The sequence below is a fragment of the Oryzias melastigma genome, linkage group LG14, assembly GCF_002922805.2.
Source record: "Oryzias melastigma strain HK-1 linkage group LG14, ASM292280v2, whole genome shotgun sequence".
In the NCBI taxonomy this organism is placed as follows: Eukaryota; Metazoa; Chordata; class Actinopteri; order Beloniformes; family Adrianichthyidae; genus Oryzias; species Oryzias melastigma.
The window spans coordinates 4,060,423-4,085,913 of NC_050525.1; the positions used below are offsets into that span (position 1 = coordinate 4,060,423).

Below are 25,491 nucleotides of genomic sequence, written 5' to 3' on the forward strand. Positions count from 1 at the left end.
AAAAAAAAAAAAAAAAAAAATGATAGGTAAATTATGGAGCTCCAACTCCGGCTGTTGTTTCCAGCAATAATAAAACAATAACTCTGAAGTGATCCGTTCCTGTTATGACTGGCTTAAAGTCTGTGCGTTACATTACAAAGGGGACGTTATTACATCAGCCCTTGGGCTTCAGCTCTTCCCCTCGTTTTGTACTTTGTAACCACACTGGAGAAAATAAATGCAAACACAGAAGGGTTTATAAAAAGAAGCACGGCTGGATGAGGTACCTGCTCAGGAACACAGCGAGCATGTTGAAGCAAGGAAAGAAGGAGAATGGGGAGGACAGTAGACAGAGAGCGCTCAGATAGTGCCTCGTTCTGCGATAGGCCTACCAGCACAAACTGCAGCGGTGGCCTTTTTGGAAGGACTCCAGGGCTTGTAATGCAGGTCTTCTTTGATAATGACCCACAGTATGTGTAAGAGTGCTGGGCTGAAGCCAAGGTACACAGTCTTTTGGTAATAGTTAACTGCGTCGGCAAACAGTGCAAGTTGGGAGCATAGAGGCAGGTCAGAGAACTGCAGTGGATGGGTTTCTTCTCGTGCCTGCCTCACCCCTGCTCCCGCCCTCCCTCTCAGATCAGTCTGGCACTGCACTGCAACACTTGGCTCGGCTCCTGGCTCTTAGATCTGGACTTGAGCTTTATAAACGTGAAGCTGACTCACACAGGACACACTGAAGTGATGACCGCAGTGCAGGGCTTTCTTCATAAACACACGGGGGTGTAAACACACTTGTTGCTTCAAAAAACAACACAATCTATGTAATAAATTAAATGCAAGAATTTACATTAAAAGTTGTTGTTTTCTGTCTTCTAAATATAAAAAAATCAATGCAACAACTAACTTTTTATTCACATGTCTTAATAAACTAATAAAAATAACTATTTTTCAAGGATTATGAGTCTTTTCCCTGCTTGAAAATAAAAATACAAACGAGACCTGCACTGTCTTAGCAACAAAGTTCCATGGCTGTCTATGTTTTCACTGATCAATTTAATCTTAAATATAAAATAAAAGCAGAAAGTGAAAACAATTCCCCTCAGAACAAATTGTTGGGATATTAAATCTAAAGCCAGAAATGGGAAAAACTGAGCTAAAGTGTAGGAACAGTCATTTTTGTTGAGTAGTTGGGTTGTTTTAGTGCTAAGGCTGGCTGTAGGCAAAGGTAAGCCTACTGATATTTTTAAAAAATCTGTCAATTAGCTGCATTATTTTAAAAAGAAAGAAAAGATCTCTGGATTCAATTTTTTCGTAAAGATCTTTCACGAGGCTCTGAAAATTAACCAGCTTCAAGGGTTTGTACTTTATAGTCAATCACTGAAATGTTTTCATTTTTGTAGTTACAAAAACAATTGATTATTGAGTTTTGTCCTTTTTCCAAATAATTTGGTTTTATTTCTGATACAAAATTAAATTTTTTTTTACAATGCAAGCATTTCGAGCCAGTAAAACCAAAATAAAAAAACTCCCAAGGTAAGTATTTCTAAGAAAAATCCTTTACATATTAGAATAACTAGCTATAGAAGAAAAAACAAGATTTCAGTTTTTAGAGGAAAATTAAGAACCAGGATGTCTATTTTTCATCTCCATTTAATTTACAATATTAACCCAGTGAAACATTAAACTGGTGCTAATGTTCTGGTCTTCTCTTTGAATATGACTCTGTGTGATCATCGAAAATCATATAAAATGAGTTGCAAGTATTTCCTCACATCTAAATAAAAGCTGCAACAGCCACATAAAAATTCTAGCATCATGCTAATGTAAGCAACGGCGTAATCACACTACAGCGCTGTTTAGCTCATTAAACCTCAAACTTAATTCAGAAGAAAGAGGAAAAATAACACAAACATACATGTGAAAATTACAAGTGTGAGAATTAGCAACCTTTTTTTATGAAACTTTACTTTTAACTGTTTTAATATCATGCTAAAATGTTAGCAATGGCGTATTCAGCCATTTAGCTCACTTAAGAGGCTCTAACTTAATTCAGTAGAATGAGGTAAAAAAAAAGTTACAAACGGGAGAATCAGCAGTCTTTTTTTAATCAACTGAGCTACACACTTTAAATGCTAGCACCATGCTAATGTTAGCAATGGCATCATCCCATCACAGCAGCCATTTAAGAGCCAAAAAACTTAATTCAGTAGAACCAGGGAAAAATAATAACACAAACAGGTGAACGCTACAAACGTGAGAATTAGCAGTCCTTTTTTTAAACCACACAAAGCTACACGTTACAAACATGTTTACATGTAGCAGACAAGAGTATGAGGCAGAAAAACAAGGCAGATGTATTGAAAAGGCTTTAAAGTATAGGAAATATAATTTTGCTTTGTCATAGCATTAATGACATAAGAAAGAATAGAGCGATCAATGCCCATTATTGAGTTAGGTAGTAGAGTAACAAACACCACACCTCCTCCTATAGCTAAAACTATTTTATTAAAGTTACTTTTCAAAGTGAAAAACTGTGCTATTTGACAAACATACTACAGTAAATGTGAAGTTGGTTTGTGTTATGACTGTCCCAGCCTGTGTCTTAAGTATTCTTCATGGCCAAGCTTCGTCTGGTAAAAGAAGTGGGGCCGCGCTTTTGCGAGTAGGCGTGTGTGTGCGCTTTGCTTTCAAGTCGCTGTGCCGTCCCAGACAGTCCAAGGACTCGGAAAGCGGTAGACATGTCATTACCCGATCCCCTGCCAACCTGCTGCTAATCTCAGAGAGAGCAGACCAAACAGCAAACCACACGCAACTCTGCTTTAGTCTTCAAAAGTGGCGCTCAGGGCTGCTGTGGTGTAATGCTGTGCTAACCTTAACCTAGGACCCAGAACAAAGCGCGTCGCCATGCTCTGCTTCACTCCCGCACTGCAATCTGGGGGTTTAAATAACAGACTTCAAGGCAACGAAGCCTGGGAGTTGGATTCACATACAGCCTATCTTAAAGAAGAGTACATATAGCGTTTTTCAGCTCTAGATTGTCTTGAGAACTGTCAGGTACTGCCTTAAGTCATCTTGCAGCAGCTCCTACCAAGGAGTGATTATAAAAAAGATGACCCGGTTCCCTCAAATACAAACGGCCTTTTTTGATCTGTCAAATAACACAAAACAAGAGAAACCTGTACAAAATACATCTGCTTGTATCGGTCCTGTATTTTCCAGGTCGGAGATACGTGTATTATGTGGGGAATGCTGGAATGAAAAATAAAGAAAATTGTGCAGGTTTAGTGTACATCCCGTCAACAAGCACCATTATGACGCTTTTTTCCATCTACCTGTGCTCTTGCTGCCTCTTTTTGGTGGAACATGCGTGACTTAGGAAATCTGCAGTAGGCAGGAGAAAGATTTCTGAAATAAAAGCAGGACAGTGACCCTGGAGGTCTGCGATTCTGTCCTAATGCCCAAATCCCATGAAGGTCAAGTGGTGACACTTTCTAATTATTAGGAGGGGTCTAAATATGACAATTTATTTAACAACTTTTTTTTCTTTCTAGAGACGGCATTCATTGAGGGGCGTTACTCAAAAAGACACTACCAGTTTGGACCAAGGTTGAACATAGTCCTTGAGACACAAAACATTTCCAAAGTAAAACCAGTTTATCACAGCAAGTTACAAATTGTTTTTAGGTGTGTGCAAAGAATTTGCAAAACTTTTGAGTTATTTTTTGAGTTGTAACTACGTGATAACTGTTTTTTTTTCTGCATGATTTTCAAGGAACTCTTCAGCTACAATATAAAAATCTTGACAGTATTTAAGGTTCTATGTTCACTTGAGATCAGAGTAGATCTTCTCAACTTTTAATGCTGACACAACTGAAAAATCATGGTTTACACTTGAGGTATGGTAAACATGGCAGACAAGGTTTTTCGCTGTAGCTGAAGCTAACATAGCATACTGCAAACATCCACAGCATGCTGTGATTCTTTTTAACTCTGTCTACACTTAAGTTCAGTGAAATAAATCTAGATACATTCAAGAAGATTGACTCCACCCACATTTTACCAGATATGTACCAGCTTCGGTTGTTTTTTGTTTTTGTTTTTTTAGAGCAAAAGTATTGGTGAGGCTGTTCTTTGCTCCCATCCCCATTTACTACAGCTTTAAAATTATAATAACATTGCCTTTAAAATATTTTTATCTCAGTGAAAAATGTTTTATTATCTGCACGTTTGCTTATTTAACCAATGTTTTTATTAGTGTTATTTTAAAAATATTTTTTAAAGTAAACTTTAAAGGATACAGTACCACTCTGAGCACTTTGGGTTTCATGTTCCAATGAATTTAACTGTAAATAAACAAATAAAAACAGAAGCTAAAGCAATCATGCATCAATACAGAACCTTAAAAATACTAATCTGTCCTACCTTGAGGCCATAAGGATTTGCAGGAAACGGTGAGTGCATGCACTCCAGGTTGACTGTAATTCTATCTGCTTGATATTCTCCTCCGTGTTTTCTCTCACAGCGCTGCCACTGGTTTACGTGAAACCATTCAAGTGGCTTAAAAGGAGGTGACTTTTATTGTAAAGCAGCCGCAAGAAACACAATCACCCAGGTTGGCACCGAACGGCCCTCATAATGTCTTTGTTCGGTGCCGCTGTGAACAGATATGCCAGTCGCTCACACGTCCACCTGACACCACTTGTGCACAGACTAACAAAGCATGATGGGTGGTCTCGTGTACATTACAGTACGGCCAGGACACAATTAAAAGCAGCAAACTTTGACGAACCCACTTTTCTGCTCGTTTATCGGTCACTAAATCATTGTTGCTCATCGTAAAATCTGCTCTGTGCTGCTAATTTAATGAATTATACTGTTAGTGAAAGAGATAGCATGAGGACAGCTATGCTGAAGCATTTCTGAAAAACAGGGAAAAGGGTCAAAAGCAGGACATGCCGTTTAAAAATGACCATGTGACTCGCAGAGACATAAAGCATTTTTTGTAAGCGGCGTTATCTCCCCTTAATCTGAGGTTACAATGTGGCTCTTGTAGTCATGCAGCACTAAAAGATCTAAGTCACTTTGATCTAGCTTAATAGAGTTTGGTAAATGATCTCAGTGTGGGCGCTCGGCCTCCAGTGTGCCCACTCACAAACACACACTTTCCGGACTCACAGGAGTCGAGTCATGCTCGCACACAAACGCACACAAAAACCGCTCGTCCTGCAGGTGAAAGCTATTCCTCTCGCGGCTCGTTGAGCCAGGCGTTCAGGCAGAAAAGCAGAAAACGTGTTTCTGCCGTCTGTTCACGGAAGACATTTTTTAACATTTTACACATCCGTCACTCAAAAAGAAGTAGTTTCAAGCGGCAAAAACTCCAACGGCTTTAGAAGTCACCAGAATCAAGCAGAAATACACATTTTTAAAAGATATACTCCACTGAAAATCTTTTTTTTTTGGAGGGGTGACATGTTTTTGTGGCATTTGTCTGATGATGGAGGACATATTTAAAGAAAATATATCTTAAAATTGCATTTTTGAGTATTTCTTTTTTCAAATAGTCGTAAATCATGAGCAGACGAAAAAATGCAGTTGAAAAAAGCTTGTAGGTGTGACATACAAGCCACGAGCTCTCTGGTCCACTCCGTTCTGATGAATCCACTTGTAGACAAATACAACCATGTATGTCTTTGTTTTCCTCTCCTGAGTGGGCATCTGGCTCAAAACTGCATGGATGAATAGTTCAGATATTGCTCACAAATGTTAGGTCTGGATTGTGAGGGGCTATAAGCTAGTGAGAGAGTGTGTAAACAGATGGATGATGGGAAAGCGGCAGGCTTACTCCACAACAGTCCCTACTCAGAGGTGAATTTCTGATGAACTCCTGCCACTCTGCAGAAACTATGTCAAAGAAAACAATACAGCTTTTTTGATTTTGTCTAAAAATATATCAATAATAATTGTAAGACCACTTTAACAATAGATTTAAGATGATCGGAGTGGTTCTTTAATGCCTCTACATATATCAGTGTCTTTAGGACCCACAGGGAGCTGAGGAGAAGGAGGTAGTCTGTCAAACCCCATTTATCTGTGGCACCGGCGATGACTCTTTTCCTCCAAGCGAGCAGAGCGCTTCCTGCAGTTTGAGTGCGCTCGGTCATTTTTGTCCTCGACTCTGAAGCACACGCGATGAGTTTCTGCGTTTTTTTAGAGAACAGTCAAGGAGGGAGAGAGGGCTGGTGAGGAGAGCAGAGGAGGTGAGGAGAAAGGATTTGAAGCTGCGCTGCTGGGTCGGGAGGAACAAGAGACACAGTGAAATGAAAAACTTTGCAGCCTCTGATGTTGGCCCCAGGAGGAGAGTCAGCTTTTGCCATTGCAAGCACAGGAAAAGTTATTAGAGGCTGACTTTGGGACTGAAATACCACAGTATAAATATTTGCAACAATGAGCCTTCAACAAAGAGTTCCCGTTCAATCCGATCCGACGTATGTATATCTGTAAGAAAAATCCGTGTTTGAAGATAAAACGCTCAGGACGGCAGCTATATAACGTCCCAACGTGTTGCGTCTTGCAGCCCCATGCATGGCTGTTCAGACACAATAACAAGAGTTTTATTTATAAAATATAATAATGATGAAACCTTAGGGCAGGTATGTAACTAGTCAGCCCAACCCTGTAATCACAGCCCTTCATTTAAGCGAAGATACAAAACAGAAAGTACCGACGTTCCCAGGAGCAAAGCAAGAGTTCTCCATGCCATATGGAACGGCGGTCATCCTCTGCCAAATCTCTACAAACGTGGCACTGATCCCTCGGGAGGAACAGCCACTGTACTCCCCGTGGATCGGTTTCATCCGGAATGAGACAGGTGCTTTGCGTGACCCGAGCTGTCGGGGCGAAACCGGAAAGGTCGTCCGGGGAAGGCTTTCTGGCTGAGAGCAGAAAAATGCCTTGGAATTCCGACCTTGAAAGGACCCTTGTCCCGCCTGGCTCAGGTGCAGCGGCATGAAAAGAGTACGTTTGTGTGTGCACATTTATGGACCGCAATGAGTCACCGCTTTCCATTGTAATGGATGCACAGCAACGTATTGACACAAGCTAGAAGAGCGAAGTGCATTCACTCCTGCTGGTGCTTTCCCAAAGGGCCAGACAATCCAGCCGCTCAAAGCAAACACACAGACTTGGTACTTTACCATCAATTTAAGCGTGTGTGCTTTTCAGGTTTTTATAATGCTTTATCTAATGACAAAGCACTCAAACAAGCCTTTGTGAACCAGTCTCTTCTTCTGGGTGATATTAAACATCGGATTCAGAATTTTGTATGGGTGACAATGAGGAGGACACCCAGCAGAAAGGAGACCAGTCCGGATTATTTGCAAGGGGAGAGCCATGAAAAAGAGACAAGAATGTGTTGTGTAACCTTCAGAAATTCCAGACCTGGTCTAATGACTAAAAAAGAAGGGGGCCCAGCAGGATTAAGAGATCAGCCCTGCTTCCCCTACCTGCCTTCCACTCCTTTGCAGCGCCCTAACATACATCTTGACGGCTATCTGTTGTGGAGGATGCTGAACAGGACAGCGAGAGCCCCTGCTTCCTGTGTTCCGGCCTCGGCTTTGTCAGGAGAAACCATTAGTCCGCAGCTTGTCTCCCTGCCTGGACACACCTAGGGATCCCTTCAAGGCAACAAAACATCGTCGCTTTAGGAAAGCAACAACAGGTAATGTAAAAAAACAACAAAAGGCTGCATTTCATCAGAAAAAACATGCAACTTTGAGAAAGATGATGGAAATTGGAAGCTTGAGAATTTCCTCATATGGCGTCCATACTGTCCCTGACTGAATGCCAGACATGAGCAACAAGAATGTGGACTACTCCTCAAAAAAACTCATCCGTTTGTCCAATATGGAGGATTTTTATTTGAAGTTTAAGCCAAAAGTTACACCGACTTTAAAGGTTTTTTTTATTTTGCAAACTAGTTGAATCCAACAAAAACATGCTGTTTTGTTTGATGCTCATCTCATTTCTTAAAATGACTTCCTTTGAAATTCAGAAAGAGTTGGGGCTCCTGACAAAAAGTCAAACGGCTCTGATGATGCAGAGGGACTGATGCTTCAAGAGGACGATTTGGCCTCATTCTCCATACAAACATGTATTATCAGGGTTCCTACAAGTTTCTTCAAGTTAAATTTAAGACCTTTTTTTAAGACTATTCATGTTAAAAAATAAAGACAAATTATTTAGCCTATTTCCCAAATGAAAAATAAAAACAGGATTTCTGAATGTGTAATTGAGTCATCGCAACTGGACTTAAAGTCTTCTTCCTTGAAATGTTTGGGCGCTCATCAAAATGGGAGTTTTATGAATATTCATACTTGATTTACTCCCAAAATCTTTGGTATAGTCGGACTATAAGTAGTTATGACAGAAAGTTTGATGACAGCAGCTTCAGTATCTTCAGACCTTTTATGAACTTTGAGTTTAACATTTGAAAATCCTAAAATTAAAAACAATTGCTTGTTTTTCAAATGTGTTGTTGTAGCATGTAGCCATTTACTAGTTAGGGTTGTTTGTTGCAGATCGTGCTGCTTCAGGTGCATTACCAGCTGACTGGATATTGTCAAAGCTGCAGAACAAAACTGTGGTTGAGGTCTGAGACCTTGATGCTTTAGCATGTTTCTTTTTCTTCTTCTTTTTTTTTTAATTATTATTTAATGCCGGTGGGAATCCAGCATTAAGATGTGTAACATTTGGTTCCGCTGCTCTTTATTAGCAATTTTTTGATCAAAAATAATCATGACTGAAAAAGAAAATTCTAGAAAAGAAATGTGAAACTGTGAAGTTTCAGAAAGCACAGTTTTTCAATGATTTTTTGAAGGCTTTTTAAGTATTATTTATAAATTCAATCCTTTTAGGACTTTTTAAGACCCTGTGGGAAGGTATTTTTTAACAAATCTTCACGACAAAAACACAGCTGATCAAATGTTTTCTTTAGGACAAGATGTACTTTTTTAGCATTGATGTTGCCATCACAAAATGATTTTTGGCAAAGAAAGAACACTGAGTGATTCCAAGACCTGCTTTTTGACTATCCATCCATACTCAGAACTTGTTCAACCCCTTTCAGGGTCAAGGAGTTGCTAGGGTACACCCTCACATGCACACCTAGAGACAATTTAGTCAAGGCCCTGGGGCCGGATCCGGCCCATGGGGTAATTATATCCGGCCCTGCAGATCATTTTATATTATTACTATTATTATTATTATTAACGGCCCGATGTTATCTTGCTAACATAATAAAGCAACACTATGATTATGGAAGCTGAGAGATCAGTTGGAGTGACTTCTAACATAACAGGATAAAACAACTAAGGGCAAAACGGGATAAACAGCCAGACAACAAAACACACCGACAAAACCCACACCTAAACCCCGATCCGCCCAGACAGGCAAAGGGAACAATATCCCACAATTCCTTGTGCTACAAGATCATCACTACAAAATTAACAAATCCCATCATACAGTGCATCAGCTGCCTTGCTAAACGCCAGTGCTGCCAGGATAGGCAATTTCCTAATCTTTGGGGATATTTATAAGTTAATTTTTATTTAAAACCACATACAAGAATTTTTTTTTCTTTTAACGTTTACTTTATTTCTAACTTGTATAATTTTTACAGAATATATTGTTATAGAAAGTAAAATTTCAGAGATATTTAAGGTTTAAGTTAATTTATTCTGGAATAATATTCCTGTCTGTTTTTACTCATATTTATGTTTTAAAAAAGTTACATTTTTCAAGTTTAAAAATGTTAACAATTTAGTTTTGTTGTGTTTAATAAATGTTTATCCTGCTCGGTCCGTGACCAAAGGTGTGTTTTTGATTTTGGCCCGCTGTGCGATTGAGTTCGACACCCCTAATTTAGAGTCACCAATTAACCTATGAAGCATGTTTTTGGACTGCCGAAATCCCCAGAGACTATTTATTTACGCATGCACTAGGAGAATATTCAAACTCCACACACAAGAGTCCCAACTGGAATTCAAACCATGAACCTTCTCGCTACAAGGCGATGGCGCTAACCACTATGCAGAACTACTCATGAGTTTCACAAGTTTTCACAAGAAATGCCACCCACCTTCAAGAATAAATAGTGTTAAGTTTACATTCAAGTTCCACTCCAGTCATCTTTTGATCTATTGTAAAAGTATTCCTGTTGGTCTTTTTATTATGATTTTTAACCAAAGTCAAAAAATTAAAAAAAGTGTTCTTTCTATTACTTAGTTTCTGAGTTGTGAGAGAAACCCCGCCCCCCTTCCCCTCACCTTTGCCGAGGAAGCTTGTGGCTCGCCCAGTATATTTTCTAAGTTACAAATAATCTCTTTTTCAAACCACACTTTTTGTTTGAACCTTTGCACTTTGAATAAAGAAACACTTAGAAGAATAATATTCTTTATAAATGTCCTCCATAAGTGCTGGACGATATGACGATACGTACCGTGTGGGCGAGACAAAAGTGTCTATCATGGCATTTCTCTTCTATCGCTTCTATGGTTTTTGTTTATTTTTATTGCTGAACTTCTGTGCAAAAAAGTGTTTTCCTACTAAGAAACCTAAAACTGTTGTGCACTTTAAAAAATATTTCTCATTTGTAACGATTCAATTACATGTTACTTGAAAAAATAAATTCAAAGAAAAGTAAGTGGTGACATTTTTGTCTTTTTTTTAAGAGAATAACTTAAAATATACTTCATTGTGGTATATCGTAATATATATTGTTATTGTGATATAAAAAATTTATATTGTGATTTGTAATTTTTTTCATATTGCCCAGTATTATCCTCTATCATCAAAAAATGCCACAAGAACATGTCAAAAACACAAATTTCCTCTGTCTTTAAATTAAAAAAAGGCACATATAAAATTTGAAATCCTCTGAAGTCCACTAGGCATAAGAACTGAACCAAATATAAGTTCAAAAGCTGTTTATGTCAAAAGAAAAACCTTCACAGTCAATCAGAAAAGACTGTCTGAAAAGAGATAAGAAGAATTTAGGACTTTTAAAGGAAACTCCTCCAGCTTTGAGTCACTTTTTCTTGCACCTTCCTCAGCATGTGATGAGCAAATGTGAAAGCAGCCAGGAGCCCCGAGGAGCCTTGGACGGGCTGTTATCTCGTCCATGGAGATAGGAAGTATGGACAGGAAATCTAGAGGGAGGGGGAGGAGAGAGCCCATATGGGAAGTGCAGTGTAAACAATCTCAGCTTTTAATCATCCCAGCTCACGTTCGGAACTGGACCCACTTTGATGTTTTTTCCCCCAGCGCCCCCTCCGCCCTCCCATCCTTGGTTCCCAAACGGCGGTGCTGGGGGCTGAAGGAGAAAAGGGGCGGAGGGGGGGGCACGCAGACACTGGCCTGGGACTGAGAGGGAGAGCGGGGAGTCGGGAGGCCTTCCGTACCTTTTGGGACAGCGTGGAGGGAGATGAAGGAATGTGAAGTGGTGCAGAGTTAACTGGCATTCAGTAAATTGCCTTAATTACAGCTGATGTTCCTGAAGAGGCTCTCACAGGTCAATTAAAACAAAATACAAAGAGCCAAAACTACGACGCTGAGAAAAAAAAAAGGAAGTCAAGATGACTTTAAGTGGAAATAGGTGGAGCTTTAATCACAGTCTATTTAGGCTCTAATTGGACTCCATGTCTGCAAAGAGGATAAGCTTCATCTCCTTCTCTCAACAGAGACCTGAAGAACGTCCATCAACAATCCTCCATGGTCCAGCAAGTGTTTGGACTCCTCTGACTGCTTCTGGGCTCCATGTTGGAAGAGACAGAGTCAAAATTCCTCTGCACTTGTATTTGTCCAAACAGAGCTGGCCAGACCCCAGCCAGTGTTCCAAAGAACGCGTTCATTCAGAGGACAGGGCACACGTCCAGGGAGATCACAGTTTAATAGATCAGAGGGAGAGGAGGACCAAAGTCTCATGACCTGGATATGTTGAAGAAAACCGTGACCTCTGCGGCTCCCAGTTAGGTTTTGATGAAAGTCCCATTCCAATCATCTTTTAAACTATTTTCAAAGCGTTCCCAGTGGTCTTTCAATTACGGTTATGATGTTTTTAACCAAAATAAAAAAAAAATCTGTGTTGTTTTCTAGTACATAGTTTCTGCAGAGCAGCAGGAGATCATTAGAAATTCACCTCTGAGTTGTTGGTGCTCATTGTTGGTATCGCCCATCTGTTTACACGACTAGCTTACAACCCCTCACAACCCTAAGCTAACATTACCGGTGCAACAAAAATGCTGAGCAATATTGAAGCTATCCAGATGTAGAGTTCAGAGTCAGACTCCAGCTCAGACGAGTAAAATGAAGGAGTACATGGATCTATTTGTTTACAAGTGGATGCATCAGAATGGAGCAAAGCAGAAAGCTTATAGTCCCACTCCAATCATCTTTTGATCTTTTATAAAAGCACTTCCAGCGGTCTTTTTGTAGATTTTACGTCACAAATTGTGAGGATTGAGTAGTTTAGTTTGGCCATGTTCTCTTTGCCAGTTTCTCTCTGTCAGTCAATTATCCACAGATGTCTTGAAATGTTAAATGTCCTTTGTGCATTTAAGTCTCTGGTTTTTAGTTTGTCACTGTCAGGTCACCTGTACTGCTTTGTCACCTTTTTTGCAGTCCCATAGGTTTATCGTATTTAAGTTTACTTATTAAATGCTTTAGTTTTTGACACCAAACTTCTCCTGCATTTTGGGTCCTAAACCACCAATTTCTGACACAAATAATCTCTTTTATAGCCACTCCTAATTCACTATGATTTTGAAAAAGAAATACTCCGAAGTATTATTTTTACGCATTTTTTTTTTTATTATTTTTTTACATGTCCTCTATCATGAGAAAAATGAACCAAGAACATGTTAAAAACACAATTTTCATCAGAGTTGGTCTTTGAAGTTCCACTCCAACCATATTTTTTTCAACTGTAAAATAATTCCAAATGGTCTTTAATTATTATTATGAAGTTTTTAGCTAAAATCAAAAAGCTTTTGTTGGTTTTTACGACATATTTTATGCACAGCGACAATAGTTCATTAGAAATACAATTCTGGGTTGTGGGCGGGACTTTTGACCCACCCGTCCAAATTCCTGTCACTGTTTGCGAGCTTATCGCTTCAAGCTAACATTAGCAGCGCTAATGTTATACAGATTTGAGCAATAATCACAATTCACTACGCTCAACATGTCTCGCTAAGCGTGAGCGGACCAGGGTTCATGCAGGAGTAGAGGTGACCAACACGCCCATTTCAATAGCTGCATCATTAGACAGCTTTTTCCAGCATCCAGTTTTCTGATCCAACGTGATTTGAATTGAAAAATACTCCGAAACGCAGTTTTAATTGTGAATTATGGTACATAGTTCCTCTATTATGAAAAATTACTACAAGAACGTGTTAAAAACACATAAAAGACCATTTTCATCGGAGTGGGTCTTTACGGCTTTCTGTAATAGTTTCTACATCACACCTACAAGCTTTTTCCAATGACAAGAGCTTGTGCCCCACCCATTATGTCCTACGTAACAGATACAATCTTTTCTAAACTCCTTTTTTTCATTTGCCCCTGATTCATAACAATTTGAGTAAAGAAATACTCAGAAATGCGATTTCAAGATGAATTTTGACCTCCAATGCCACAAAAACGTGTTATAAAAACCAAAAACGTTATTTACATTGGCTAGGGTCTAGAATCTGATTGATACCAGTCTGGTGTCCGAAACATGTAGAATCTGAAAACCCTGGTAGTTCCCATCTTTAATCAGCTTCATCCACTGGAAGACGAGAATGTAAAGCTGAACCATAAAGCTGCCTTTAGCAGCAAAAAAGAAAGAAAAAAACCTGTTTGAACAGGCCTGTGCTGCAACAAAGAGAATCCTGCAGCATAACACCAGATCTGTGAGAACAGCCTTGGAAAAGAGAGTTTGCCAAAAACTAGGCCGTCCTTGTCCAGGACTGAACCACAATCAGAGATCCGACTTACAAGAAAACAGACGATAGCAGCAAAAGGAAGGAGAAAAATAAAGAGGGATAAACACTGCCGCCGTGCTGACTGAGCTGCAGATGGGAATATTCTGCTGAACCTTCCTTCACACCTTCAGGGAAACAGCAGCCTGTCTTTATCCCCCATCAGGCCTTAAGCCCCATCAATCTGCAGAACTGTGTGAGGATTTGAGCAACAGCAGGGAGGACTTTTATGAAAGAAAGTTGGAAATCCCGGTGAACTAGATGGTGCCTTTGATCTCGGCAGAACTGTGATGTGTATCGTGTTGTCAACATCCCACACACAAACAGCTTGAACCTGGAGAGGAGCACGGCGGCGGCAGCGGCTGAGGCTTTTCACCATCCCCAAAGCTGGGCTTTCTCCTCCATAAAGCCTTATCAGTTATGGGGAACTAAAGCAGCAGGCTTACCATTCACAAACGCAGCCACACCTGATGAGTGAAGGGAGACCAGATCTCACAGCTCCTCATATCTGGGGCTTTGTTTCTTTGGAGACGGCAAACAAATCCAGCTTTGTGGCCCCAGAACTTTAATCTGAATTTGCAGGTATACACTGAGGAAGACCCCACCTTGATGACAGGTGAACTCCAAAAATAGTTGCTGCAAAACAAAAACTGTGTGGCCCTGGAAAACCTCCCGTGCCTGACATGTTTTCCAGAGTTCAAATCTAAAACAAAGTAGGCTTAATAAGGCATTTGTCATCACTATTGTTGAAGGAATTTAGACATTCTGTCATCACATGCCCAGCCAGAGGTGTGATATCAGGTTACTCTGCACCATAACTCAGTCACGTCTGCAGGTAAAGAGACACATGGCGCCAAACACTTATGGTTTGATTAAAATTAAGAAAAAATAAGCTGTGGAGACTGGTCAAATAAAGCACTTTTGTCCCAGGTGTTGTGCGCGTGCGTCTCGGGTCTGATCCAGGTGAGTCTTACCTGCATCAGTCTGCCCTCCGCTTTCCCGGCGCTTCCTCCCACGAATAGTCCCTCCACGACGATGGGCTTCCCCGTGGCCTCGTGCTTCAGCAGAGTCACCTTGATGAGCGCGCGGAGCAGCGGGTGCTCGGACTCCAGGCCCGGCTGGCCCAGCACCACCTGCAGGGCCGCCATGAGCAGCCACGGCCAGAGCCCGGCCAGGCGCCGCGGGGGGACGGTCATGGCCTCGGCTGTGGCGGCGGTGCCCGGCCGCACATGGTGGACTTCAAAGCAGGCGAGCACTGCGGGTTAAAAAAAAAAAAAAAGAAAAAAACGGGGGGAAAGGAAGGGGGGTCGAGGACGTGTGCGCGCAGGTGCACGCACTGAAGTTTCGCCTGGAAGTGGACTACTTTACTGATATAATCCAAACCTTCAGGGCTGGAGAACCTCCAGAAGAACACCACAGTCCTACTACTTCCATCCAGCACCACAGTTAAAATCGGAAGAGAAGTTCCGTGAGCAGACGGGCTCCAGCGAGCTAGGATCCAGTGTCATTACTGCGGGCTGGAGCCGAACCGAAACGGCACGAGGAGTTCAGGAGGCTGTGGACCGCGTTTGTCTCCGTGTTGCGTGACCCTTCCCGCATCAGGCTGTAAATCCTCGGGTGACTTGAACTTCAAAGGCCGGGCCACAGGTTGCCGCCGGACAGATCAGAGGCGCGCGGGCGGACACATGCGATGGTTGTGTAAGAGCTTTTTCACCAAGTGCGGCCAAAATATATCCTCTTCAACTATATATCCCCCTTTAAAAAAAATAAAAACCGAGCGCAACTTCACGTATTACTTTGTTATTAGACTGAACTCTGTAAACCATTTCAAAAGAAAATGTAAAAAACAGATCTTCCTCCTTTATCTGAAAATGTGCTCCTGTGAAGAAGAAGAACTTAGATCCGAGCCTTCAAAGAACCCCGACGGAAAATGAATCGCCTATTAAGAAATACGCACGAGCTCGAGGACCAAAGCGTGCAGAAAGTGTCATGTAAAAGTTCCTCGGCCTCCGTTTAGTCTCCATTTGAAACCGAGAGCGTGGAGAAACGGCGTGTACAGTTATGACACCGTCTTAAAAGTTTATCTCCAGGACTCTGTCGCTCCCCTGGGATCTCATTGTCACTCTACCTGCTCGCCGTCCTGATGCATTCACGTACAAACGGACATCCCGCTATACTTGAAAAACTGCGCTGTAAATCAATAAACGACTTAACTTGAAACTAAATAAGGTTAAATGTTTTTACTAAAATATATGTTAAACCAAATACTTTACATAAATTGTAATGCGCAAAACATGTTCACAGTATAACGTTAATAAAGTTGTAAATGTGCTTTTAACTACGTGAAACCTTTATTTTACCTTAACCTAACTTTTAGTTTTTCACATTTTTATGATCATTAAACAACATTTACAAAGCAACATGTTTTTTTTTCTTTTGAAAGAACTAATTAAACAAAAGTGGTAAAAGTTTGCCGCTTCCGAGTACACGCAAACGCATCACTCGGAGGCACGGAGGGCGGAGCTGCGAAGTAGCTGCTGCGCGCCTGAAAATGGGTGAGAGGCTCCCCCTAGCGGTCAAGCGAGCACTTACATCGATCATACATAAACCAACCAAAACACATTTAAATATTTTTTAATTTTCAAGTAATTTCAACATATTTTAAATAGGAGGTGAAATGGGCACAAACTCAAAGAAAACATTTCATAGAGGAAAAATATGTTCACTGACTTTAACATCTGGCTGGTTCAACTTTGAATACAACAGCACTTTTTGTTGCAATTAAAATTAGTTTTTTTTAACTGCAAGAAGATAAAAATAAGGAAATACTGTTTTGAAAATGTTAACGTGCTATTCAGATGAATTTATACAACCATGGAATGCTGTATAGCAACTTTGCAAAATAAATAAATGAATAATGAGTGTGTAGAAACAAAGACCGATATGAAGAAGCATCACAAAAAAGTCCACAGAAAAATCTAATCAAATTGAGTCAAAACTAATCAGTGAGCTGTAATCAAACAGGAAAATGTCCCCAATTTTTTTTTAAAAAGCAGTTACTTCAAGAGTCGCAGACCTCAACGTTTATGGTTTCTTCTTCTGGTGAAGGATCAGCAGGAGCCTTGCCAAGAAACACAAAAAGATCAAATTAGAGCAAAAATATGATGTATATTAAACACACAATAAGCAGATGCAACATTTCAGATTTAAGGAGATTTACTCTCAATACATTTCTCTCTGATGACGCAGGAGTATGAGCATGAAGATCCGTACCTGAAAAAAGCCCTCATTCCTGGGCGCTTGCTGAAGACCGGAAGGCGCAGAGGCTTCCTCCTGTTTGAACACAACAGAGCTGCTGGACGCATTTACTGCGAAAACAGCTGTTTGGGTGTTTTTGTGCTGCACTGCTCCACAGCTGGTGGAGGAAGGGGCTGCCACAACAACGGAGGTCTTCACTGGAACCAGACGAGGGCTGGAGAAAGACTGCATCACCTCGTCTGCGATTTGGAAAACTTTGTCCAAGTTAGCGTCATAGATCTTCATGTCTTGGTTCTCCTTTTCTTGTAAACCTTTGGAGTTTGATTTATTTACAGGAAACCCAGCCTAAAAAAATGAAGAAAAGAGGCATTTTATTACAGCAACAGCTGGTTTGGAAGCATGGATGCACTGAATCCAGCAGTTATTGTGTTTGGACCTCCAGTACCTGGTAATTATTCTTTGGGGGGTTAAACCCAGTCTGAAGACCCAGTATTTGGGATGTGGTGAGGTTTGGATGGCAGCTGTGGCAAACTGAAGAAAATGGTTGGATTAAAAGTCTCTTTAAAGAACCATTCAGATGAAAGTTGTGTTTTTAACATTTTTTGTGACATTTATTTAATGATGCAAGACATATAAGAGACATTTAAGCTTAAAATTGTATTTCTGAGTCAGGGTGTCTACATATGTTAAAATTAAGATATTTTTAGACCATTTGAAATCTAGTTTAAGACCATATGTGCAAAGAAAATGAACACGAGTCTAGTTTAGCCATCATACATGCAAACAATAAGAATTGTAAGAACAAGATAAACTAGAGTGTAACACCTCTCAAATATTACAAAACGTTTATTATCATTGTCATTCTAAATGTTTATTATTAGTAGTATAATTAGAACAATGTGTCAGCAAACAACTACAGAAAAATATTTTAAACAAATCAAATAGCCTTTAACAAATTCTAATGTAACATATCTGTAATTATGGTCACAAATCACAAGTAGTTTTTTTTTTTACTTATCCTGAACTTTAGCAAAAAATTATAATCATCTACACATGGAAACAAATAAGTAGTAAACAACACCAAATGATCCTTAAAATGCCATCAAACCACTGTTTATCATTGGGGCTCGTCACAGGCTGGGTATAGACAATAATTTCCAGAAATTATTCAACTCAATTCACCAAACCCTGGATCAATTCGATTCTGTTTTTTACTTGGGCTAACATTCTTATCACAATTAAAAGAGCACTGGGAACACTCTTAAAATAGATCAAAAGATGATCTGACTTTAAACTTTTCTGGAATCAAGAGCATCACCTGTCTTTTTCTGTCTTCTGTGTGTCCTCCTTACCTGGCCGATAGTAACCAGGTTGGTAAAACCTACTCCCAGTATGGTTTGCAGGAGTCAGAAAACCCTGATGATGGTGCAGGTGTTCGCCAGGTGAAGGCACACCTGCATAGGGGGTTTTAAAGGGCCCTGCAGCATCACCAGGTGAGGAGAAAGCTCCATAGTGAACCCTCTTCATGGTCTTTGGTGGCATCGGTGTTCCGCTGTTTGGTCTGGGTGGGGTTGGATTGGACAGGTGTGAGAAGGTCAGGAGCTGCTGGGCGGATCTGAGCAGAGAGAGACTTTCTACAAACAAAACAACAACGGACATCAGGACTCTGGGGATGTTTCTTTTCTGGAAAAACTCATGGCGCGTCTCTGACCTTTGCTCACGAGCTGACCCCCTCCCTGCACTTCAGAGCGACTCGGAGGCCGGGTCTTCAGGTCCAGCCTGGCCTGCAGCTTGGCTTTATTCCCCACAGTGAATCTCCGCAGACTCGCAACCAGTTCGGGTCGGTTTCGCTGAAAGTTTTCGTTGCAAAAATAATGGCAGGAGACGCTCTCCAGCCTGTCCTGGTTCATGGCATCCACCTTCTTGAAGCCGTACAGGTTGAGCTGGCGGACGAAGCTGGAGAAGTTGCTGGTCTTGAAGGCGTAGGCGCCGGCGGCTCCGGCGGCTCCGGGGGCCAGGACCTGACTCTCCAGGAGCGGCTGGTTGATGATGACCAGCCGCCCGCTGCTGTCCCATCGGATGGCTTCATTAGCTGGGTCGTTCACCAGACTCCAGAGTTTCGCGGGGAAATAATTGGGGTTGATGGAATCAGGGAGGGGCCCGTGTTCGGCCATGTTTGTAGTCTTTGGAGAAGGAAATATAAATAAATAAATAAAGCGCGTTAGCACGCGGCTAAACTAACAAACACAATTTGATTATTATTAATAAACTACACTCGAAACACATACAATGTTTTAAATATCAACTAAAATATATTTTAAATCCTTCATGACGATGCTAACATCTGTACGACTTTAGCAGCTAGCTTCTCCATAGTTAGCATAATTATTTAACCCGCTATTTCTAAAAAAAATTACAAAAAAAATAAAAAACAAGAATAAAAAAAATCGAGGATTAATCTTCATTGAAATAATCTTAGACTATTTGACACAAAAAATTAAAATAGAGTGAAAAAAATGACCTGGATCTTTGCTCTGAAGACTGTTGAAACTGTTCCAACGTGTTTTCATGCAGGACGTTGCTGCGTCATGCTGCTGTTATTTTAACGAATCACCTATTTCGCTGACAGATGTTTCAATGCCTTCATAAAACCACACCACAAAAGTTTTTATTATTTATTTATTTATACTTAACTAAACATTTATAGATGTTTTAGCTGTCCAAAAAAGTTCTAAAAATCCTCACATCAAGATGTTTGAACCCTTTCATAAATTACAAAAGTGTACAGCAGAAGTGTTTTATTTGTTTATGTGCTTGCAATTGGTGGCACTGGTGCACATAATTCACTTTAGAGGAAGTTATTGCATAATCCCATGCAAAAAAAAAAAAAATTAGGATTCAGGTAATCCTGGCAGGTCCTTCAAATTTTAGCCAAAACCAAGACGCTGAAGACAGGGAGAAAGACAAACTGTCTCATCTATTTCGATTTCTATAAAAAGATAACATTGCAGCATTCCACTTAGTTGTACATCATGCATTACAAGCTGTACTATATTACAAAAGTATTTGCTCACCTTTCTCCCATTCCTAACCCTTAGAGTTCATTATTGACGGTCCACCATTTGCAGATATTACAGCTTCAATTCTTCTGAGAAAGCTCCACAAGGTTAGGGAATGTGTTTATAGAATTTTTTTACCATTTTACCAAAAGCCCATTGGTCGCACACACTGATGTAGGTGGAGAAGGCCTCTCAGTCTGCTCTATCTCAAAGGTCTTTTTTTTTATCAGATCCGCAGGTCAGGAGTCTGTGCACGCCAGCCAAGTTCATCCATACAAGACTCTGTCCTCCATGTTTTTATGGACCTTGCTGCTTTGTGCACTGGTCAGTCATGTTGGAAGAGAAAGCAGCCGCTCACAAGCATGGAATTGTCAAACATTTTTGGGAATCCTGAACGTTCCTTTCAATGGAACTAAGGGGCCAAACCCAACTCCTGAAAAACAAGCCCACATCATAATTCATCCTCCACTAACTTTCACACTCTGCACAATGCTGTCTGAAATGTACTGTTCTCCTGGAAACCTCCAAACCCAGATACCTCTATCAGATTTGCAGATGGAAAAACTTGATTCATGACTCCAGAAGGTCTCCACTGCTCTAGAGTCCAGTGGCAGCGTGCTTTACACCACTGCATTGACGCTTTGCATTGCACTTGGTGATGTGTGGGTTTGATGCAGCTGCTCAGCCATGGAAACCCATTCCATAAAGCTCTCTACATACTATACTTGGGCTAATCTGAAGACCACATGAAGTTTGGAGCTCTGTAGCAAATGACTGTGCAGAAAGTTGGTGATGTGCTTCAGCATCCGCTGACCCTTCTCTGTCAGTTTACGTGGCTGACCACTTGGTGATTGAGTTGCTGTTGTTCCCAAACTCTTTCATTTTGTTAAGACAGGGCTGACAGTTGACTGTGGAATATTTAGGATAGAAGAAAGTTCACAACTGGATTTGTTGCACAGGAGGCATCCTATGACAGTTCCACGCTGGAATTCACTGAGCTCCTGAGAGCGGCCCATTCTTTTGTAAATGTTTGTGAAAACAGTCTGTACGCCTAGTGCTTGATTTTATACTCCTGTGGTCAGGCCGAGGGATTAGAACATTTGATTCTGATTATTTGGATGGGTGAAACAATACTTTTTGTAATAGTGTATTTCTCAACCTAAATAAAATCAATTATTACCAAAGTTGTTTCTAAATATGATTCCTTTAGTGTAATAATTTGGCTGTAAATCATCTGCTTTATGCATAAAGTAATTTGAAGGTTTTTTTCATCCATATATTTTGAAGGACTCAAAAAAACATGCATATTGCTGAAATGAACAAATATACTTTTCACATGTTCTCCTTTGCTGTCATCACTGTACTGTGTTAAATTTAATAAAATATGTCATATACAGCAAGGCAAATAAGTATTTGAACACCCTCTGGTTTTGCAAGTTTTCCCACTTCTACCAGTGTCACCACAGTTTAAACCAGAAAAAAGGGAAAGTAAAAGAAAATGTTAAGTACTGCACATAACTAAACACCACAAGCCCATGTACGGTACATGTAAAATTTGTATGAAGATTCAACGGATAAAAAAAAAATTTGGATCTTAAAAATGGTATATTCATTTTTTTTTTCCTTTGTTGACACATCCAAAGTCAAACAACATTTAATCAGATTATAATCTATGTGGCAACTATAACCTCCAAACAACAACAACTAAGCAGCAGACGTCAAAATCCAAACGCATTAAAAAACAATGACCAAAAAAGACCCAAAGTAATAAAATTTAGTAATAAATTATCAAAAGTTAGGCAAAAACTAGTTTGCATGACCAGATCAATAATCTAAGGTTTAAAAGATGCATTATATATAATATATATAATTTATAAGATAAATTTGTTATGTTAAAAAACAAAGCGTTAAGAGGCTCAGTTTCAAAACGAAAAAAAAAAAAAAAAAATCTTCCAAGAATTATCACAACTTCACTTACAAATAATGCTAAATAAGAAAATGTGTGTTTGTCTGTGTATTTAAGTGAAAAATATTGGGCGTTTTCTCAACTAAAAATATTAACCAGATTAGAGCAGTAAAAAGCGATGTGTCTGGGGTCCCTTATCGTTTTTACACAAAGGGAACAAATCACATTGAATATTGAATCTAATTGTTAACATTTTTTGGATGGACGTGCACGATTTTTGTTCAGGCACGCAACAGGAAGGTCTTGGGGTCCTACATCTAGCTGTTTGCGGTGACGTCATTTCCCACAGACAGCACCAACATTTTTTTGGCTAATTATCAAAATCCAATATTTTCGGGACTTTTTCTGCGTGGTATATGAATTATGGCACTGGAAACTGTCCCCAAAGATCTGCGTCACCTGAGGGCTTGTCTACTTTGTTCACTCGTAAAGGTAAAGTTTAATCTTAGTAAAATAGCATGTAGCTAGTGACATGGAACCGCTTATTGCGCAGCTTTTTAAATCAGTTCAATCTTTCAAATGGGCTATAAAATACATAGAAAGGCACACAACTACCCACATTCGACCTAATTTGTCGTTTTAAATTGCGATGTAAATGAAAGTTTTATAGCAGTTTCTAATAACACTACAGTTAAACCCAAAACGCGATGTTTAACAGTTGTTTAAACATTCTGATACAAACGGGAAACAAAGACACTGAAATCTATAAATCTTGAATATACATTTACAAAGCCTTGTAATGTAAGAGTCTATGTGTCACCCAGAAGCTACAAAGAGAGAAAATGTCACTATAACAGTACCGTCTACAATAACTACTACTTTTGTGTCTGCTGTAACATCTTAGTCCAATGTTTAGATTTGTTTGATAATCTGAAACATTTTCTTACGTTAATATAAATAAGGAATCAGGATTGGGGCAAAAACTGAGGTTTTTTTATACCTGTTATTCTAAAAAAAAAAAAGAATAATAAATCACTGAGATCTCCCAGAAGACATGCCTTTTAGTGTTCTTTAATAAAAGTCCAAATTTATTTAGTCATAATAAAAAGTAAGACCAAGTAAAGATTTGGTTCCCTTTGTAAAAATTAGTCTACAAGTATACTTAGTCTATGCTAAATGGGAGGCAGTATACTTGAAGTTTACTTTTTATATGCTATCTGTATATTTTAAGTTTAAAATATTACAATTTGGTTTGAAGAATTATTCAGTTAGTATACATCCTCCACTACTCTTATATAATTTATAGATTATCTGACATATTTATTACAACAAACTTCGAGTGAACTACTTTTTGCTAAGTGTTTCTATGTTAAACAGTTTGAAAGGTTTGCCACAGCCTTCATTTTGTGTCTAAAACTTAAAAAAAAAAAATTCAATATAATTTAAAATATTTGCAAACAATTTGTACCAAAAAGCTAATCTGGATTTGCCTGTTTCTTTCCAGCAGTTCAGTTTCAAATTGTCACATTATTTTACCAGTGTTTAACATCCCAAAACCTTAAATTCTATTCTTCTTAGTTTAGTAAACAAAAGCTGTTAAGGATGTCTTAACTGTGCCGTGTTTAACTGGTAAACTCTGGACTTCTCCAGACCATTGACCAGTTTGAGTATGACGGCTGTGACAACTGTGAGGCCTACCTGCAGATGAAGGGGAACAGAGAGATGGTTTATGAATGCACCAGCTCCTCCTTTGATGGGTAAGCTCTCACTCAGCACTAATTATACTTTTTGATTATTTATATAGATTTCTTTAATAATATCGTCCTCACATCCACAGAGTCATAGCCATGATGAGTCCTGAAGACAGCTGGGTGGCTAAATGGCAAAGGATAGGTTTGTACTTACTTATCCTTTCAAATGTCTGCTGTTGGTGATTAGAAGCAGCAAAATGCAAAGGGGCCATTGTTTTTCACTTTGATGTTTTTCTTTTCTTACTAGGTAACTTCAAGCCAGGCGTGTATGCAGTGTCAGTCACAGGCAGACTACCTCCAGGTACGCTCACACAGCAGGGTGACACACACAGTCACAGCTTTAGCTTTCTTTTAACATTATCATTTCTTTGTTCAAGGTGTGGTTAGAGAGCTGAAAAGCAGAGGAGTGATCTACAAATCCAGAGACACAGCAGTAAAGTCATAACTATTTCCCATTTGAAGGATTGATCCACTCAGACCTGCATCGTACATCAGCACCACATCTGGGATGTCTTATGGAGCTGTTGGATTGTTCTGTTTTTGTTGTAATGATACAAGCAAAGGCGAAAATTTGTTTTTTTGGCGGGGCAAAAAGGAGCAAAAATAACGTTTTTTTTTTTTTTTTAAGAATTGTTGTACCTATCAAAGTCTGTATGGTTTGGCATCTGTGTGTAGAGAATTGCAGCTTTAACTCTTTCTACTCTCAATTGTTTGTTTATGTGTGAACAGCTGAGTCAGTGATGTTGATATTTTTCAATAAAACATTCATTAAAACAGCTGTTGTTTTATTACTGTTGCAGAATTGGACATTATGACAGCAACCTTAATCAAGTTCAGTTCAGAAATCTTTTCCACAGTGAACCTTTGCTATATGTATAAAACAATGAGATCATGAACAGTAATATACATTTTTCCTAAAAGCAAATGAATTGGTTACATGGAGGAAAATGTTAAACCCAGACCAGTAAATGCTTGCATAGAAGGTTGATCTGTTTGCAATATTATTTTTAGATTCTTGTCCTTAAGACCAACTTAATTATCTTAAGTATCTTCCAAGTCAAAAAACACATTTGAAGATGTAATTGTGACGTAAAAATCTTTTTGATACTTTTTATAATTTTTACAGGTTTACATTCTTATTTTTTGTCTTTTTCTGTAGAAGAATCTTTTGCAAATTTTAAAGAAATGTCCTGGTTTTTGCTCAATATATTTTCTGAAAACCAAAACTGGTTTTTACTCAAATTGGACACAAGGTGGCGCTTTTTCATTGATTCTTTGAATCAGGAGTATCAGGCATCAATAGATCAAAGTAAAAAGCTGATTTTTTTCACACTTAAATGTTAATGATCAGTTAAAAAAGAAAATTCTTCAGTAACTGCAGCAGTAAGACAATGAGTGGAAGAACAGTTCATATTAGGAAGTGACCTGATCTCACATTTGACTAAACCTTAATGGTTGCTGAGCAGAATTTTGCTGCTAACAATCATTTATTTTAATCTAAAACTACACAAAAAAGATTT

At 39.4% G+C, this 25,491-nt stretch overlaps 3 protein-coding genes across 4 annotated transcripts in view; 1 reads left to right on the forward strand and 2 right to left on the reverse strand.

Moving 5' to 3' along the window:
* Positions 1 to 16,183, reverse strand: part of LOC112142371 (E3 ubiquitin-protein ligase RNF43) — a 95,670-nt gene extending 79,487 nt beyond the window's left edge. The window contains exon 1 of the mRNA XM_024265677.2: positions 14,972 to 16,183. Coding sequence (XP_024121445.1) covers positions 14,972 to 15,193 — 222 coding nt within the window. The 5' untranslated portion in view covers positions 15,194 to 16,183. The remainder of the gene's footprint in view (positions 1 to 14,971) is intronic.
* A 432-nt stretch (positions 16,184 to 16,615) lies between these two features.
* On the reverse strand, positions 16,616 to 20,028 carry hsf5 (heat shock transcription factor family member 5). Of its 2 annotated transcripts, none has more exons than XM_024265703.2 (6): positions 19,777 to 20,028; positions 18,967 to 19,438; positions 18,710 to 18,889; positions 17,701 to 17,786; positions 17,271 to 17,600; positions 16,616 to 17,118 (listed from the first exon to the last, which is right to left on the reverse strand). In XM_024265703.2, exons 2-6 carry the CDS (start codon positions 19,427 to 19,429, stop codon positions 17,059 to 17,061), a joined length of 1,119 nt encoding a protein of 372 aa, XP_024121471.1. In that variant the 5' UTR covers positions 19,430 to 19,438; positions 19,777 to 20,028; the 3' UTR covers positions 16,616 to 17,058. The 2 variants fall into 2 exon arrangements, with proteins under 2 accessions (XP_024121471.1, XP_024121470.1); XM_024265702.2 differs by having other exon boundaries at positions 18,608 to 18,889; positions 19,777 to 20,024.
* Positions 20,029 to 22,522: 2,494 nt separating this feature from the next.
* Positions 22,523 to 24,759, forward strand: supt4h1 (SPT4 homolog, DSIF elongation factor subunit). The gene is made up of 5 exons (XM_024265715.2): positions 22,523 to 22,712; positions 23,871 to 23,977; positions 24,058 to 24,113; positions 24,219 to 24,272; positions 24,349 to 24,759. The coding sequence occupies exons 1-5, from the start codon at positions 22,644 to 22,646 to the stop codon at positions 24,414 to 24,416; spliced, it is 354 nt and encodes a 117-aa protein (XP_024121483.1). The 5' UTR covers positions 22,523 to 22,643; the 3' UTR covers positions 24,417 to 24,759.
* The last annotated feature ends 732 nt before the right edge of the window (positions 24,760 to 25,491 follow it).

Bases quoted from the DNA above. Each gene is read 5' to 3' on its own strand.
- hsf5 (XM_024265702.2), bottom strand. From the start codon at position 19,429: ATGGCCGAACACGGGCCCCTCCCTGATTCCATCAACCCCAATTATTTC. The intron at 18,890-18,966 runs GTCAGAGACGCG...TTTTGTTTGTAG, and splicing joins GGGTCAGCTCGTGAGCAAAG to AAAGTCTCTCTCTGCTCAGA. The intron at 17,601-17,700 runs GTACTGGAGGTC...TCATTTTTTTAG, and splicing joins CCCCAAAGAATAATTACCAG to GCTGGGTTTCCTGTAAATAA.
- supt4h1 (XM_024265715.2), top strand. From the start codon at position 22,644: ATGGCACTGGAAACTGTCCCCAAAGATCTGCGTCACCTGAGGGCTTGT. The intron at 22,713-23,870 runs GTAAAGTTTAAT...GGACTTCTCCAG, and splicing joins TACTTTGTTCACTCGTAAAG to ACCATTGACCAGTTTGAGTA. The intron at 24,114-24,218 runs GTTTGTACTTAC...TTTTCTTACTAG, and splicing joins GGCTAAATGGCAAAGGATAG to GTAACTTCAAGCCAGGCGTG.